Raw genomic sequence first — 19,261 nt, 5'->3', positions numbered from 1 at the left:
AACAAAACTCCTCACATTTTACAAGCAGCATTTCTCAGCTGCATTTAACATATCAATTACCATATGTTTCACTAAACCAGTCTACAATAGGGAGTGGTGTTATATGGCAGACTACAGCATCCTCCGGTCGGCAGAGACAGTTTGTTATCTACTATAAGGAGCAATCAGTGAGCCGGCACAAATCCCCCTCTCCCCTGAAACCACTGATCATCATGTCATTGTCCACAGCAATGCACTCCAGGGATCCAGCTCTCATCGAACACACAAAACCTACCCACCATCCCAAATACAATGTGTGTGCATGCCTATTAGTAAGCTTTGAAGTTAATGTTGTGTGTGTCTCTGTGAGTCACATTGAGATTTTTCACCAGCTATTATTAAGCTGGGACTTGCTGTTTAATAAGAGATGCAGTAATTGTCTGTTCATCACTTCTCTGGAGATTACAAAGGCAACTGTCAGGTGAATAAAATATCCTTACCATGTTTGAAGCGTGGTGTGTTTTTGACAAGCGCAAATGAGCTGAACGGGGAGGTTTTTTCATGTGACTGTAAACTCACCATTGTGTGTCCCTGGAGGATCATAAACAAATGGAAATTAAAAAAGAGAAGACTGGGGATTAAAGGTAGAAAATTGAGTATGAAGGAGCTGCTGTCTACTAACACTCCTGCTACTATTACTAAGTACTTACTAGTTAGGACCAGGGCTACTACAACAACTATCTCTATAACTACTACCACTCAAGCATACTTTTAATATGATTTTTACTGTAACTTTAATTGTTAGGTCAATGACAACAGGTCAAAAATACTTAAACATATTATTATTCAACTATCTTATCTTATTGTAATCTGTGTTTCAGTGTTTGTCCTTTGTCACTCGAAGAAACCCTTTCAGTTTATCCAAACTAAGGATCAACTTGTGGACTTTAAACTTTTTATATTGTATACCTAAAATAAAAACAAGATTTACAATCAACTTGAAATGGAAAAAGACTTAGGGTCACTCTAATGGTAAGAAATGTTAGTACAATAAGTAATGACTCATCTGTATCATTGTGCAATTTATTTAATGTCTGTGTAATCTCCCAGCCATCCAGGTCTGATCCATAGTAAAAGCCAAAATTAAATCTGTCAACTGGACAAAAAGTTGTAGGAGTGAAGACATTTAGCTGCTCATCCAAGCCGCTTCTTCAGTTCTGGTCAGATTACTGGTGAACACTGCCTTATGTCTATCTAAAGGGAGGAGCTTGCTACATTGAAACTGTAAACAGCTATTGTTAACAGTTTCAGCCTTAATGGCCTCCATCCAACCTTTAACGGCCCTAATGGCTCTATTGTACTCTTCGTTTCCTTTGTTTGCTTTGGGTCTGAGGATGGAGCTACAGATGGGAGAGAGATTATGTATAAGGTCTTTCCTAACAAAAATAGCTTCTTTAACTCCTCTCTTAAACCATTTCTTTTCTCTGGCTAAGAGTCTTACCCATTTTATATTAGTGGGTCTATATCTTCAAAGCTCAAAATGCTCTGTTCCACACAGTGACATAACGTGGTAGTTTTCAAGAAACAAAACTCCAGGACTGTTTTTGGTTTTTGATGATGAAGCAACGTTATAAAATAGATCAGAAAATAGCATAATATAGACCCTTTAAAAATGTTTACTGACAGGCGTACTTGAGGATCTAATTCTAGATCTTGAGTTAATCATCAGTAGTACCAAGCTAGATAAGAAGCCTAGTTCATGTTTAATGTTAACACAGAAAGTTGTTTCCATATCTGTCTCTCAATTTAATTAGCTATGCAGTAGACATAATGTTTACTCTAAATATGAAATTAATTAAAACACAATTCTCTACAGTATATTTTTGACGTAATGTATTGCCTTTTAAAGTAAGACTACCTTCACCGTGCGTCCCCTGTGGATTATAAACAAACGTAGACTGGGGAAGATGGAGAGAGAGTGAAGAAGAGACACAGCTTGACAAGACATCTCATCTTTACTCCGCAGTTGAAACCAGGCGTAATGCCAGGCTCCACTCAGCTCCTTGTTTCCACTTACAGAAAAAGGCTAGAAAAAATACCCTGTCTGTAGCTTCCTCATTTGGTATGTGCAAGGCATATATTGAAATTGCAAGTGTGTGAATATCTTATACGCTCGATTGTGGCCGCTGTCACCAGCCTCAAATAAGCATGTACAAATGCAGGTACCTCTGCACTCACACACGGTAATGACCAATCTGTATACCAAACAATGATAAAAGGTTATACCCGCCAGTCTAAACAAAAAAGTTTTCCATTGAGACGAGTGCAAATTAAAAATGGAGATGATGGTGTAATACAGGTTCAGGGGTGTGCCATATTGCAAAAAGGGCATATGAGGTCTACAAATGAGCCTATAAATGAGAACGTAAGAAGTTTTTTTAAAGGAGCAGTCATCCTTATCTTCTCTTCTAGTAAACTGCAGAAGAGATGTAGCTAACCGTACAGAGGAAACCACAAGCCTTACCACAAGTCACACAAAGTTAAGGAAGTAATCAGTACTTAAGTAAGAATGCTGTTACTTTAAAGTGAAATCACTCAAGTGAAAATAAAAGCTTTCTCTACTACTATTTAACTACTACTACTATTATTACTACGATGCAACTACTAACTCTACCACTACTATCAGTATTTAACTACTACTATCTACTACCAAAGCATATTATTCCACTACTACTTAACTAATACTACTATGACGCAACTACTAACATTACTTACTAACAACTACAACTACTGCTAACTCCACTAGAGCTACTACTACAACAATGATAATTACATACAGCAACTACTACTCCTACTACAACTTCTTGACTACTCATAGACCATTTGCATCTTCTGAATATATCCTCTTCAAGTCAGCTGTACCATTTTAAATCCAATTTCAGAGCTTCTAAGGTTAATGAGGTACTTAGAACACACGCAATCGATACTTTCCTCTTTAAAGGGAGCCATTAACTCAGTGCAGCACAGTTTCCCCGACACGATATTTACACAGCAGTAAAACATTTATGCATTTTGATCCAGCCATGGGTTTCTAAGACGCACTGGCAGTGGCTTTCTGTCTTGACCAGCGCCCGTAGCAACAGTGAGTTAGTTGTGGTCAAATTAACACACTTAAAATAGTTTCATTTATTTCAGACTGTTGGAGTAGCTTTGAGCTGGTCAGAAGTGGGTTAATACATTTACTAATGGTGGTAGTCGGATATAGCACCATGTATACATCGGGAATTATTATTGTGCTCTTGGGCTGTGCAATTAATTTAATTTTAATGAAGATTGAGATTCAATCAGCTCTAATTATCAGTGATATGCTTGGGTATTTTTAATCGAGAGATAATCTACTGTCAAAAAAACAACAACATGTGGTTTGGAGGACTTTAGAAGATGAAATATAACTATACTGTACTGACTATATCTGGTAAAAGTCTATATTGTTTATGTTCAGGAAATTAACATGGAAAAACTTTTCTTTTTTTTTAATAATACAAAAAAAACTATTAATGTGAGGCAGACATTTTTTTTATTTTTTGTCATACTTTCTATCTCTATTGTGAAGCAAAACTTAAAAGAGGAATTGGTGACAGAGGCCCTCCACTTTTGTATGTTAACAGTTTTTGGTTTTGAAAATCATGCTTAGACACTAAATTGTACTAAATGTCAAAATAAAAAAATAAAAAAATTTTAGATTTTGTGTATTTGTGTGTTTAGTAAAGTTTTTATTCTTATTTGAGCAAGATAACCTAGCGGAACATATTACTACCTCAGGTCACATGAGACAAAGAAAGTGGTGATAGCTGTCGTGTGTCAAAACACAAAATATTTTGGGCACTCCTCTTCGGCTGTATGTATAAACATTTACACAGGACTTCAGTCAACCCAACCTAGACTTTTCTTCCCCTTTTGAGCTCATGTATTCTTCAAATCCTCATTACATGGCTCTGCGTGCAGTGCCTGTGGTCTATTACCCTACACATCGACCTTCCTGTTGCGCCAAAAGGAACTGCGAGCTGCGAGATAAGAATAGAGCGAGCATTATCCAAGTACAGCAGAGGAGAAAACAGCTAGCCAAAGACCAAAAAACGCACTAATTGGGAGTTAATTTGAAGCTGCTTTTGCTAATTGACTGTCCCAAGAGAGGGAGCCCGGAGCAAGACAAGGCCAGTAGTCCAAATTTGGACAGAATGGATCTGAATATTACACTGGGATTGCGAAGAGAGAGCAGACACGTTGGAATATCAAAGGAGGCCTCCAAATAGACCAAACAAACTGCACCGGCGAGGATTAAGAAAAACCCTGTACAAATCCAGGGAACAACATGTGTGAGGAGAGAGGTACCGGAGGAGGGGGAGCAAAGTCCCAGGGATCACAGAGAGGGGTAATGCATGCCGATGTGCTTTGACTGAGAGGAGGACTAAAGAGGAGAGGTGCAGGCCCTGCTATTAGAGCCAGCATTCGGTTTGAGGAGAGTTTTGCAGGTGCTGTTCCTCCTTGTGCTTCTGCCTGACTGGAGTGCTAAAAAGTCCACAAGGGGGGGCTGCGTGGGAGGAGGAAGCCAGGATTCAGACACTAAGTGGAGACCGACCGGAGATATGAGTCACAGGGTGGTAAAGCGGCAGATGAGTTTGTGGGACACTTCTGAGGGACCCCCACCTGCGGCCTCACCTGTGGCCCCCCTCACCTCCCCCCTGTCCCCACCAGGAAACCACACACACGGGGGCTCTGTTCTCTTCAGACGGCTTAAACTCAATCGAAGCATACAAGATCTCAAACACAATTCAAACTGGCATACAAGGTACAACAGTAACACTTTTTTGGCTTTCAGCTATAGCGTGACAGAATAACAAGACAGAGTTGATTTATCCATTCTTTGAGTTAGCAACAGGAGAACACCAGGTTCTAACCCATTGTGGCCATATTCTTTAAGACTCTACTCATTACAACTACATTTAAATATGAATTCTAGGGTATCACACAGAAATCGTGAGTTGGTAATTTTGAAGGTGGACTATGTAACTTTTTGGTAGTCTGCTTCGAGCTTGCCTTCAGGTCTCTTATTTGTAACTTGACCTGATAGCATCATCTGTTTGTCTCCATGCAAACAGATAACTTTAATACTAAACTGTGGAACACTTGAGGGAAAACAATAACATCTACTTGGAGAAATCCAATGGCAATATGTAAAATGGACAAAATACTTATCTCATTGCAAATTCAACAACTATATTTTGGTAGACCACTAAACCCTAGCTAATCTCCAAATTCATGAATCAAGAGGTTCATTATATTTGATGAGAAAGAGACAGACATGTTGAAAGTGAAAGTGGGGAAAACTGTGCATGCTTAACATTTAATGGGTTACTTTAAAATAGCATTTAGGTTAGTGTGAATTTAATTTCTTTGTTGTAATATTCCAATCACATCTTATATACATAGTCTCTGATGGATTAGGTGTTACTGAGCACGCAGAAGACTCATAATTCCTCTCAGAACTTGAGGAAAAAAAGGAAAAACGTGGATTAGCGTATGCAGCTCAGAGAGGGTCCCCTGGCGAAGAGTTTTGATGTGTTTTTCATTAGTGGGGAAACATTTTTAACGATAATTTGATTTGTAGTCACATTCACCAAGCCCTCTGGGTAGGAGAAGTCACTTTTAATTGGCCAATTTAGAAGGAAATTCTAAAAATATCACCGTGTGTGCTCAATTTAGAAGATTAACAGACGGCAGCGCCAAACTGAATTGATCCAGAAAAGTAATTCAACATGTACTCAAAGTGACATAAGTCGCAATGTGTCCTTATCTGCCCTTGACATGTGACCTCAAATAAACCCAGAGTGAGTGTAAAGTTTTCAGTCAAAACCTATCTAAAATAAATTATTCCCTGGCACTATAAAGCTATTATTTCAGGATCCAGGTTATCAAACAACTACAAGCTTGTTAAATCAATAAAAGACCTAGATGTCTGATTTAATCTTCTTTCATCTCGGAGAAGTTTGTGTATTTTTTGAAGGGGCTGCTGTCTGCCTGCTGAACAACATTCGTGACTGCTGGTGCTGCTGAAAAAAGATATGGTGTAAACTGATAAGTGCTGTACCCTATGGCTAAGCTGTTCTGACGATCGATCTGGAGTCTTTTAGTATTCAATTTTGGGGTTTAATGTTGATCAGCAATGCGCTCAGTGAAAATGGTGCTTGGTTTCACAGAAAGATAAACACAACGTGACTATCCAATGTCTATAAAAACTGCCTCTGGTTACTTTTGATGTTAATAAAACTGTTTGCGTGCACTGATTAATTTTTACCTTCAAGTGGAATGTAGATCAAATCCAAATTAAAATCTCAATGACTCAAGTGTAGCTAAAGATTTGGCCCTGAGAGGAGCTTGGTTGATGTGGCTTCTTTTGTTCAGTTTAACACAACTTGTTCTAAAATATGATTTGTCAGTAAAGAGGAATTCTCAGGGTAACCCGGTGGCAGTTTGCCAGCACCCCAGTACTGCAGAGTCACAGCTGCAGAAATATGCGTTCCAAAACCTGTCACATCTCACTCTGTTCAACATTGCTCTTACTCTGTGCTTCTATACCGATTCTGATACTATAGCTTTAAGTATCTTCCAATACCCGATATCAACCTATACCATTTATTTCCTTTATATAAAAATAAAGACAAAAGTGATCCAAATGTGTTATGTATCTGTTATTTATCTCTTAATTTAACAGAACAGCTTTGTATAAATAAAAGTTCAAACATTCAGACTTTTTGGGCTGATTACAACCGGTAAAGTCTTACAGCAATTTATGTGTAGGGATACATTCGGTAAGACAAACTTAGAATTTTAACAGGTAGAGGTGCAACAGGTAGAGTAGCCAAAAGTAAAGTAAGTAAATATTATTAACTGTGATGGTTCTAACAACAAAACCATAGGTCTAAATGTAGTCTTATCCCATTTATAGAGACTATGGTGGCCACTCATTGTCAAGATGAGCAAAAGAAATGGTAACACAAATTATACATTATGCTTGTGGTAATATCATAAACATAAGTAACTATATTTATTGTGTAATGTCATATGGCCATATGTGACATTTACATGCCATCACTTGTATTCAATAAAATTATTGAAATATGGATTGCTTCTGCCACCATAGTCTCAGTATAAACATGGGGAATAGACTGAAAAGTATGTGATATTGTAATTATAATCTCTGTTACCTTTCCCTTCTCAGCTTTGACTCAGAAAATGGCCCGTCTCCGGGCCGCAGTCCCATGGATTCGCAGGCGAGTCCGGGGCTGGTGCTGCACCCCTCGTTCCCCCAGAGCCAGCGCAGGGAGTCCTTCCTGTATCGCTCGGACTCGGACTACGACACCTCACCCAAAACCATGTCCCGAAATTCCTCTGTCAACAGTGAAGGGTAAGCACAAGCATCAATCAAATGAACTGAATGAACTGTGGAAAAAAAAAATTATATATATATATATATATATATATATATATATCATTCAATATGTACAAACATTTTCACAGTATTCCCAACACGCAGCACCCTCAGTCAGCCTCACCTTCAGTGTAAGAGCATTTGGTTCCTTCCGCACTTTTAATATAAGCCGAGCACATGTGACCAGTTCAGTACTTATGACTTTGAAAGCAGGTTTGCTCAGGTATAGTACTTCTTTTTTTTATCCCCCAGCTGACATTTTTTGCATATTTTTGACGGGGGTTTTTTATTGTAAAAAATACTACAATTTGTAGTATCATCTCAAATTTGACATGATTTCATAGGTAAAATATTACCCAGTTCTATTCAGCATCATCTACAAGAGAACATCTCAACAACAACACTCCCAATTCACAGACTTTCACAATAACTGCATATTATCCCAATCAACACAGCGATAGGCGTGATTGTAATTATGCAAACACTATGCAAATGAAATCATGATGAGTCTACTTAACGCTAACAGTTGTGCTCTGCTTCCTGGTTCATCTTTCATTAAGATGCAACCTACTAAATCCTCTCATTAGCAGGATACAAGCCCATTTCCCCTGTTTAGATCAACACAAGAATTTGTAAACATGAAACCTACAAATACACGCTCGCACATAAACAAGAAGACTGTATAACATGCAATGCAATTGATGCAGATTGCACTTGTGTCTTGCAGGCATGCTGAAGACTTGATTGTCACTCCATTTGCTCAGGTACGGGAGACACGTATGGCTGGTTAAATTGCTCTTAATGACTAGAAACAGTGGTTAATGAGTGCAGTGAACTTTTCCCCATCTTGCTTTCCACCTTTCTCTCTTTTTTCCTCACTCTCTCCTTTCTTCCTTTCCTCCTACACTGTCCATCCATTTCCCAGGTGTTGGCCAGCCTACGAACTGTAAGAAGCAACTTCACCATCCTCGCCAATGTCACAACACCCACTAACAAGTCAGTATCATGCCATCAAGTAACCCTTGCCCTTTTATACTTTTAGAGCAATATGTTACTTGTATGGGAATCCAACTATGTGTTTCTATTCTCAGTCTCGGTTACCTCTGTACCCCAAGGGAAAATGCTATTGCCATCCCGATTAACCAGCTTATGATTACCATTCGGTGCTGAAGGAAAATACAATCTGGCGTCCCTCCAACTTGCAGATATATTTCTCTAACTCTCTCTGCCTGTGTGCACAAGGGAGACGGTCAATAAGACTAAAATTATTCTGCTTTGTAATGCAGTAGACAGAAGGAGCTCCACTTGGCAGCATTTTAGCCCAACGTCAATATGATATATAAAAAGCAATGCGCCATGGAATTATCAAGCATCTATAATTATGCTGTTGTGCTCTGGAAATGCCGCCCTCTCTACAATTATCAAACCACACGGGTAATTTAAAAAGAGAGCTGCGTTGTCTGGGACTATTTTTGGATATTTAAATATTTACACCGAAAAATTAACTGTGAAATATGCACACATCTCTGAGTTAATTTATATTAATAGACTTCATTTTTCTCGTCTGGAGTATGTAATATTTAAAGTACAGTACGTTTTTGTAGTGAGCTCACACTTTTGTGCAACCTAAAAACTGCTAAGTAAATGATACAGCTCAACAATGAGAGCGTCAGAGAATGCATTGATTGATGCGCTCTCTGATGCACTGCTGTGTTTGTCCACAGGAGGTCACCAGTGACAAGCCAGCCCACAGTTCCCCAAGCTACACTCTCTGGTATGATGTCAACTAATTAACACCCTATTCCACTATAGTCCTCCCAAAATAATTTAAGGGTAAAGGGAAATCCCAGCTCTCCCAATGTATCATGATTAATTAAATAGAGTGCTGAGTATCAAAAAATACAGGATTAGTCAATTTAGTGATAAAACATCTCAAGAAGATGGTACTTTCATACAATGATGTATGCAGAATAATTTATAGAGCTGCACATTAGCTTAATAATAAATGCTTTGCTATTTTGTAGTATTTTTGCATATTTTAGTTATAAGATAACACACTGCTTAAACACATCACATATTGGATAAAAATATGATATCAGTTTTATGTTTTGCCCAAATGACGTAATTAGTTAGGAATATTCCTGTTACTGACTGGACATTTCCATCAAAATTATACTAGGAGATGTAGTTGTTGTTAATCGCTGCATTTTAATATTCATTAACTATAACTACTATCTTGAAATCTAGTGATCAAATTAGTCTTTTCACTGTCATGTTCAAATGTATATATTCTATATTTTTTCACTTACTGACTTGTTATCAGACTCTATATTCAATGTATTTTTGTTCCTCCTAAGCTTTGTCTCAAACTCTGAGTACACCCTAACATAACTAAACGTGTATACTATACTATAGTGTTAATTATAACTATTATATTTTGATGCTTTAATTATATTGATCTTAAGTAAGTTTCTTAAAATGTATTAGAAGAACATTTTTATTCAGATTCAATATTATTTCAGTTTTAAAAATCTGAAACCAATCCAAGTACCCCCTGGTACCTCCCATGTTGGGAAATACTGCCCAGTATGACTGATAATAGTGAGTGACTTGATATTGTGTCCTTCACCAGAGGAGACGTACCAGCAGATGGCGCGGGAGACTCTAGAGGAGCTGGACTGGTGTCTGGACCAGCTGGAGACCATTCAGACCCACCGCTCCGTCAGTGAGATGGCCTCCAACAAGGTGCCCACCTGTCTAAGACACATATTATTACATTCGCAGTGGGCCTATGTTTATTATTAAGTAAACATGCAACAAGATCCCCATGAGAATGGGAGAGACAGGACAGACACCTGTAACATATCGTTTTATCACGCCATTCACATTTGTCCTAATTTATTTTGGTGTTTAGTCTGTTGTAAGTATCTGAATCTTTGAAAGCTTTTATCTTCTGTGATAGGGACCACCTTCCAGAAATATATTTTAGTTTTTGGATGGTATGTTCTCCATTTTGTTTGTGGGTGTAGACAGACCCCTAGTGGCCAAAAGCAGACAGTGTTGTGTGGGAGAGCAGGAGGATGTGGAGAGGGGAGGGATGGGATCCTGATGCTGCTGTCTGCTGTAACCTTGGTTGCTATCGAATAGCAGCAGGGTCTAGCCTTCCTTTTTAATCATTGGCTTTCCATTCTGACCACCAGCCATGTGGTTTAGGGAACAACCAATGAAATACAAGCGTTGCTCCTTTACTAGTGATGCATCTTAAAGTGACAGCAGCAGCTATCATTGCATGTAGTATTTTACATTCATTCAACTAGGCATTTTACAGCAGTAATATCATGCAAGTCTGGGTATTTAAACTGATTATTAGATTGGTCTTTTGGTTGCCATTTAATTGCTGAGGCTATAAACTGAATATGGATGTGTGGGTTGAGCAGTTAAAGTCTCCTAGGGTAGATAATGTGTGAATAAGATCTGTCTTTTAGCAGCCACAAATAAGCTCCAAATCTCAGTGCCAAAATGGAGGTTGACACATGAATACTCCTCTCTAGTCTCTCACTCTACTCACACCCTTGCTTGCACATATTTTCAACAGACGTACATACTGTCTTGTTGCACATGCGCAGGAGAGACAGAGCACAGACAAACACATGCACGCGCCTGCAGCCACACTGCCTGATTAGCTTGCGAGAGCTGTCTACAGCATCCAGGGAAATGGCGCAAGAGGCAGAGCATTGGAGAAGAATCGGCAGTCTATAGCATCAGCATCACACCCCTCTGGCGTATTGGAGAGCTCTGGCATGGATTCTGTTGAAGAAGAGGATTAGGACACAGGACATGGCGCCTTGACAGAAAGTGTGAAAGCAGAGAGAGACAGAACAGAGCGGGCTGATGCACCGGTAGGACTGGGCCGGGCCTGTGGAGCTGGACCGTTGGGGGAGGGGCAGCGGAGGAACCAGAAGGAGAAGCCCATTTTCCCCCACACCTCGGGTCGAATCTCCAGCCTCTGTCCGACCATTTCAGGCCACATCCATCTGTGTCTCTGTCATTAGTCCTTGTGCTTGTGTCTTGCTCTGATGTTACTGCTGTCATGAGCTTTCTTTACCATCTCCACTGTTCGGTCATCTAGGTTTCCTGCCATAGCAAGCTTTACATTCCAAACAGCTTCATTTTTTAGATATTGTGCTCTTTGGCAAGCTACCGATGGCTTAGACCAGCATCATTTTATTTACACTTGTCCTTCCTACTTCCTGTGCTCTTCCCTTGTGTGCCCTTCACACGGTCCCTCTCACTCTCTGTTTTCATCCATCTTCTTTCGCGTCTCTCCTCTGCGCCTCTAAGTGGATTTGGGTCAGTGTGCTCAGCAAATGGGATGAGATGTAGTCTTCAAAGTGAGCAGATCCGGGGGCTCCTGATTTGCACATCAGGAGGGGGGGGTCACTGATTTCGGACCACTGACTCAGGACTGAAGGCCAGCCTGTTTTGGGGTGCTGCATGTAGGACATCACCCCTGCCCTCACCCCCTTCCCCCCGCTCCTGTCACCCCCGCCGCTCTGGAGTGTCGCAGGTTCAGCAACTGTGGGCTCTCTCCACACACCCTGACGACGCCCTCATGCCACTGGGGTGCATGTGGTGCCCCCGCCCCGCTCCACTACAGGACCTCCTGCCTGTGTCCCCGGCCCAAAGCCGGCGCAGGCATCAACATGGGAGTGGTGGAGGCCATTGACCCGGCGCCGCCCCCCTGCCCTTCGCCCGTACCAGGTGGCTACAGGCTGCCCCGCTCCTCCAGCTACAGCCCGCTGCAGGGGAGGGCAGGGGCCGAGCTGGACCTTGGTGCGGCCGGAGGGGTCCTGGATGGGGGTGGGAGCGGGACCCCAGCAGAGCGCAGGACGCCTTTTGTGGACCTGTTCTGTGAGACGTGCTCCAAGCCCTGGCTCATTGGCTGGTGGGATCAGGTAGGGCTCAGAGGTGACACAAGCCAAACATGGCCTGGAGGCAGCCATCTTGGATAGAGTCTGTGGACCGTGCATGTATGTTATGCTGTCATAGTTTAGGGTTAAGTTATATAGTAGATGGACCTAGTGAGAAACACAAATTGTTACTCAGCTGCATCAATATAATAAACAATTATAACTTACACTAGTAAGTAGTATTTTCACACTTTCATAAGATTCAGTGCAAATGTAATAATATAGTATTATGAACAATGGCAGAATCCAGAGTATAGTAGGTATTTCTGTTCCTTCACTGCAGGTACACCAGTGTCACATAATGCCCATTTCCATCCTCCGCACCTGCGTCCCACATCTCTCTCTCAGTGCTGCCTGAGGCTGGAGGAGGCCAAGCCTGCTGTCAGTGAAGGACAGGCCTTATTGTCTCTATGTTCAGTACAGCTTGGTTTCCTCAGGTATAATGACATGTCAAGGCTTTAGAGACACTGAGTAACTTTCTGTTGAGTCAGGTGTTTTAGTCTTTTTAGAAGGTATATATTTATTGAAATTAAACCAGTTTTGTTGCTGTTGAATTATTACTGTGTGCCATGGGATTTTTTGGTTATTTCATTGTAGTACTTTTTGTAGTATTTTAGCTGTAGAGGGTCGAACAAGTAACATCTATCCTTAAAAACACTAACTAACTACTTGTGTAAGCATTTGATACTTCTATTTATTTGTTGCAGTTACTGGGATTATCCTTCTTTAAGGTTGATGTGTCAGTGGCATAAAGTAGTTTCAACACTATCATTTATTGTGATATTTTTAGAGAAATATATGACATTTAAAATGTATTACTGTATGTATCTATGCATCACTGTGAATAATAAATTGTGAATATTGAAATATTATGTATGCACAGGACAATCCCAGTCCATGTGTGTGCATGTGGAGTGTTATGGTCATGAGACAGTGCCCTCCTGGGTGTGTGACATATGTGATCTATACGAGTGTTTGTGTGTTTGTGGTCATGCATGTGCACCACTCTCACGTTTGCTTCATTAGTCAGTGAAAGAGTGTTGTTTGTCCTGGCTCTCGGACTGGCACCGTGGAAGTGTTGGTTGGCAGCTATGACTCAGCGTTACAGCATTAGGAAAGGAGAGAGCGAGAGATAGCGGGAAAGAGGGGGAGGATTTGGGCTCAGACTGATACCAAAGTGTGCCACTGGGTTTGATTGGCTGATTTTTCAATTACTGTTAGGGGACATCTTTAATCTTGAGCCTGCGGGTAGAGATTCCCAATAAACATGTAGAGATGTTCAAAGCAGTTATGATGAGTGGATTTGAGCAGGGAGGCAGTGGAGTGTTGTTTACATTGTGCAGGAGGGAGAGCAGATTTAAAGCAGTGAGATACTGGAGGAGCGCTGACCTTGGTAAAGGTCGGACACCTGCCTCAGATTGTCACCCGAGCAGCCACTGCTCGCATCGAGCTGAAGGACTGAGGAGGCAGTTACCACAGCAACCACTCCGGGTTTCCATGGAGACGGTTATGTGTGAAAGATCAGTCAGTGGGACACAGAGTGAGGACCGGCCCAAACTGTGTCTTCACATGTGACTTGCAACAATAAAAACAACAATCACTTTAGTACACCCCACAACAGTCTAAAACAGACAGAACATCCAGACACTTTGTTATGAGAGCAACCAGATAATAATTGACCTAATCACACTGATGGTCTTTCATACACTTACTTTTCACTATTACCAGTGTGGTATATAAAGGCAACATGGAGCAGTGCTATATTGTTACTGCAGTCAATCAATGATCTGGGCACTAAAAGTAACTGAGGCTTTGAACAGGATGTTCCCAGCTTTGGAAATGAGGAGGCATGATTCATGATTATATTTCTCTCACCTTTTAGTTATTACTTGCAATAATCTCTTATATAATGAATGTGATAGCAAATGAAAAAAGAGTGAAAATAAGAATATATATTCATATGTAATGGAATAAATGTATTAATAATCTTGTAACCTTTTTCATCACTAACTTGTTGATGTGTGTGTGTTTGTCTCAGTTCAAAAGGATGCTGAACCGGGAGCTGTCCCATTTATCAGAGATGAGTCGCTCAGGGAACCAGGTGTCAGAATACATCTCCACAACCTTTCTAGGTAAAGACTGTTGTAACTAAACCAAGCAAAAATAACACCCTACCCTCCATGTTACACAAGGTCAAATGCCCCCTCTGGTGTCTGACTGCAGCCTGTTGCTCTTCCACAGATAAGCAGAACGAGGTAGACATCCCATCACCAACGCTGAGAGAAAGAGAAAAGCCCATGTGTCACATCAGTGGAGTGAAGAAGCTAACGCACAGCTCTAGCCTTTCTATCTCGGCCATGCCTCGCTTTGGTGTCAAGACTGAACACGAAGATGCTTTAGCTCGGGTAAACCAACAGAAAACTATAGGTCATTGTAGGACTGGGAGATATGGTGAAAATCAAATTGACAATCTGCCGTTTTGGCCATATTGCGATTCACTGTTTCTCTATTTAACCCAGCTATCAAACACAGACACTTTTTCCCACCCACTTCTCCCATTGGTAAGCATCTGTAAAGCTCTGAGTGAGTGACAGGAGATTTAACCAATCACAAAGAAGTGTGAACTTTTATAAGGAGCAGGCTTAATTTACCTCTTAAGGAGAGAAATATATATGTTTACATGAATCATGATAAACTCTAAATCATAATCTGGTTTCAAGAAAATTGTGATATAATTATTTATTTATTTTTGCCATATTTTCCAACCCTAGTCTATTGACTGGATATGAAAAACAGTATGTACAAAACTGTTCTTTTTGCATTTGACAGGAGTTGAATGACTTAAACAAGTGGGGCCTTAATATCTTTCGGGTGGCAGAGTTTTCTAATAACCGACCTCTCAGCTGCATCATGTTTGCCATATTCCAGGTGAGAAGCACTATCTAGCCTTAAAAATGTTTTGTATTTTACCTGCTTCTTACCGCTATGTACTGTTGCAGGAAAGAGATCTACTAAAGACCTTTAGGATCCCTGTGGATACATTTGTCACCTACATAATGACACTAGAAGACCACTATCATGCCAACGTGGCCTATCACAACAGCCTGCACGCAGCTGATGTCACTCAATCCACCCATGTTCTACTGTCAACACCAGCTCTGGATGTAAATACTGTTTCAAAAGCAGATACATAAAGTTAGTTAAAGTAGCATTACAAATAGGCATGGGACGATATTGAAATTTGGTCAAAATAACTGTGATTAAAGACAATATCACAATAATAAGTTGCTGACAGTAAAAAAAAAAAAGTGAATATTAATAATAATTTTGATATTATGAATAAGTTCCATGTTTAAACAACTTTTATATAACTGTACTTTGGTGTCAGTGAAAACAACTATGATCTAGAAGAGAACTTTATGGATAAGTAGTTTATCTTTGTTAGCGATCATCACGATTATATGAAATGTCCCACGAATGATTATTGTTCAACCTTTTCATTGCGATAAACAATATTTTTGTTTATTGTCCCATCCCTAATTACAAATATGAAGTACTTGTGAGTGATTTGTCTTTGTTGTTCCAGGCTGTTTTCACTGATCTAGAGATACTGGCTGCATTATTTGCTGCTGCCATTCATGACGTAGACCATCCGGGAGTGTCCAACCAGTTTCTCATCAACACAAGTGAGAATATGAAACACATTTGATGATATGAAAAGCACTTTGATGTAGGCATTTTAAATATTTTAAATGTCCTATATTACACAAAATTGACTCTTGGGAGCTTTAAACTATGTTATAATTACCTCAGCAAAGCATACCTGGAGTTGTGCTTTGTTTCATTCACACATGTTTTAGTAATCCCTTGTTATTAGTCTGTCTGCATCTCCAAAGCTCAAAATGCTCTATTCCACCTTGTAATGTCATGAAGAGGTAGTTTTCAAGTTAATAGCTACTTTTTATCTTTAGATCAGTAGAAATTGCCTATTCCAAATTGGAATTGGAAGCTAACATGGATGTCCATTCAGACAGTGGCTCCCTCTTTTATGCATCACTCGAGTCCACGCCAGTCCATTTTTTCCACAATCAGGGAATAATTTAGCTAAAAAAAATGCTTCTTTATAAAAGAAAAATAAATATTTGATATCATTCAAATGATTCTAGTGAAGGTGTAGGGAGTTTATAAACACAGTAGAGCACTTCCTGTATTATCACATGACATCACAAAGTGGAACAGAATGTTTTCTGTTTGAGAGAAGAACTAAATATGCAGGGTTTGTGTGTTAAACATGTATGAGTGAAACAAAACATACCTCCAGGTGTTTTTCATGAGGAAACAACATTATAATATAGATCAGAACATAATATAATATGTGCCCTTTAAGCTCAGTTACTAGTTACTAATTACACGACTTTCACTGGAAAATCATTTGTTTTTCAATTTGTCATATGATAATTAACATACATTTTACATGCTTAGACATATGTTTATGGCAAACTTGTTATTCTTTTCATTCATTGCAGAAAATAGACTAATTCTCAGTAACCTCTCTGTGTGACAGCCTTTTGACCTGTATGTTTTGCTGTCCTCTCAGACTCCGAGTTAGCCTTGATGTACAATGATGAGTCTGTGCTGGAGAACCACCACTTGGCTGTGGGCTTTAAGCTGCTTCATGAGGACAACTGTGACATTTTCCAGAACCTCAGCAAGAGACAGAGACAGAGCCTAAGGAAACTGGTTATAGATATGGTGAGTATCTGTCCTCCATCTTGTAAACAACTCCTCTCTGCTCTGTTTCTAATCACTACACGTTTTCTGTATATCATAGGTTTTGGCCACAGATATGTCCAAGCATATGAGTTTGCTGGCAGACCTCAAAACAATGGTAGAGACCAAAAAAGTGACAAGTTCAGGTGTCCTGCTATTGGACCACTACACAGACCGCATACAGGTAAGATATTTGAATAATCTGCTGAAAAAAAGTGCTTGTCATTCATTATTCAACTTTATTTTATCCAGCAAAAAACAATGCATTATTGTTTACAATGACGTATTTCATGCAAGGTTAAGTTGTTTAATTGTCTTTATTTTTTAAGGTGTATTGAATGTTAGTTACGAACTGTTAACATACATTGATGTCAAACTATTTACAGTGCAAAATTTTTAGCTAAACGACGATGGAGCAGACATTAAAGTGACAATTTCTTGGCAAATTAATTATTTTGGGTTTTAGTTCACAAATTTCTGTTACCAAATCCTGATGCACTTCTGAGCTCATATGATGTCACTGTATCAGATCTGAAGTATCAAAGTATCCCAATTAGCTATCCTCCGCATTTTCTTATCTCTTCATCAGTCATCCTTACGTGTGCTTTTCACTGCTTACATAAATTTTCAAAGTTCATTTGAGGCCAACCTCAAGATAAAGTGAGGTAGGCCTCACTACTGTCTACTGTCTACTGTCCCTATATAGTACCCCCAGGTAATCTTTAGTATCCCTATAACTCCCAAAGACAATATTGATTTTTTTTTATTATACTGAATTTTTATGGATGTTGTAGTTTACCTGTTTAATCAATTCATGAGTTTTTTCATCATTTTATTGAGATTATAAGGATTTACATGAACAACAGTGGTGTCATTTCACTTATGAAGATGCTCTTTACTGGTACTTCACTGCACAGTAGTTTTTACACAACTTTTTATCATTTTGAGAGCTTTTGCCAGTGCCATGCCCCCTTCAAGCCAATTAATCAATGTAAAGTTCTCAACTTGCAGTGCAGATTATTGAAAGTAACCAGTTATTTATTGTATTTATTATATCCTTTTCTAATCCCATTTGATCTTTATGTATTTTCTGTGCTGAAAATTGTCTGTAATGAAAATAATTTTGCCTTTAAAGTAAATCAATCTAAATTATTCTCATTCTCAGTAAATGATTCTCATTGTATTTAATTTAATTTGTATTTGTATTTAAATATATCTTACCTGTGAGCAGGTGTTGAGGAATATGGTGCACTGTGCGGACCTGAGTAATCCCACCAAACCTTTGGCCGTGTATCGTCAATGGACAGAGCGCATCATGGAGGAGTTTTTCAGGCAGGGAGACAAGGAGCGTGAGCGAGGGATGGAGATCAGCCCCATGTGTGACAAACACACAGCGTCTGTGGAAAAGAGCCAGGTACATTGTTTAACGGATGATAAAGGTTGAGTTTACATGGCCACGTTCAAAGGATGTAAAATGGAGATGGTGGTTAGGTTGACTTGCATAGCAGAAGTTCATGGTTAATATCACTGTAATTACTGGGCTTGTGAAATAAATGAATGGCACACTTCAATGACACGCAAAATTTGTATTTTTTTCAGTTTGGACCTTTCATTCAGAATAGAGATGTCAAGACTAATCTGTTAATCTTGGCGTGGACAGTGTGAATGAAAGTGAAGGATTTCACTGCTGGTTGGTCAGGATGTCGGAATCTCAAAGTCTTGATGTCATTTCTCTCAGTAATCGTAGCACTAACATTTTATATTGTGGCAGCCCTTGTTCAGAATACTGCCTGAACATACTAGAGGACATTCACTGTAAAACTAAAATAGTGATCAGGTTAATTTTATGATTAGATGAATGGTTTATAACTAATATATTTGTAATTAGGTAATGATAGAAGTAGTAATAGTGAAACTTTAGAATTGTATTGCCTTTACCGTCTGAGATTTCGGCAACATCAAATTTTAAATCATGAAAACCAATCTATTGTAGACTACTGTGAGCACTGTTGGTGCATTTCTGACTAACTACAGCTCTCCCTCAGATCCCAGC

General features: G+C 39.5%; 1 protein-coding gene across 3 annotated transcripts in view; it reads left to right on the top strand.

The window, feature by feature from the left end:
* The window catches only part of pde4a (phosphodiesterase 4A, cAMP-specific), a 70,575-nt gene that overhangs the window by 47,704 nt on the left and 3,610 nt on the right, over window positions 1-19,261 (top strand). The window contains exons 1-14 of one of the 3 annotated variants that reach the window (XM_033971150.2): window positions 3,956-4,828; window positions 7,259-7,444; window positions 8,196-8,232; window positions 8,394-8,464; window positions 9,193-9,242; window positions 10,101-10,213; window positions 14,477-14,570; window positions 14,680-14,843; window positions 15,268-15,366; window positions 15,438-15,602; window positions 16,025-16,124; window positions 17,036-17,190; window positions 17,270-17,392; window positions 18,440-18,622. In XM_033971150.2, coding sequence (XP_033827041.1) covers window positions 4,626-4,828; window positions 7,259-7,444; window positions 8,196-8,232; window positions 8,394-8,464; window positions 9,193-9,242; window positions 10,101-10,213; window positions 14,477-14,570; window positions 14,680-14,843; window positions 15,268-15,366; window positions 15,438-15,602; window positions 16,025-16,124; window positions 17,036-17,190; window positions 17,270-17,392; window positions 18,440-18,622 — 1,743 coding nt within the window. In that variant the 5' untranslated portion in view covers window positions 3,956-4,625. Of the gene's footprint in view, window positions 1-3,955; window positions 4,829-7,258; window positions 7,445-8,195; window positions 8,233-8,393; window positions 8,465-9,192; window positions 9,243-10,100; window positions 10,214-10,843; window positions 12,424-14,476; window positions 14,571-14,679; window positions 14,844-15,267; window positions 15,367-15,437; window positions 15,603-16,024; window positions 16,125-17,035; window positions 17,191-17,269; window positions 17,393-18,439; window positions 18,623-19,261 lie in introns of those variants that run through there. The other 2 variants (XM_033971149.2, XM_033971152.2) reach the window with 2 other exon arrangements.

This window comes from Periophthalmus magnuspinnatus, chromosome 8 (genome assembly GCF_009829125.3).
Source record: "Periophthalmus magnuspinnatus isolate fPerMag1 chromosome 8, fPerMag1.2.pri, whole genome shotgun sequence".
Taxonomy (NCBI): Eukaryota; Metazoa; Chordata; class Actinopteri; order Gobiiformes; family Gobiidae; genus Periophthalmus; species Periophthalmus magnuspinnatus.
This window is presented reverse-complemented; position numbering and strand designations above follow the sequence as displayed.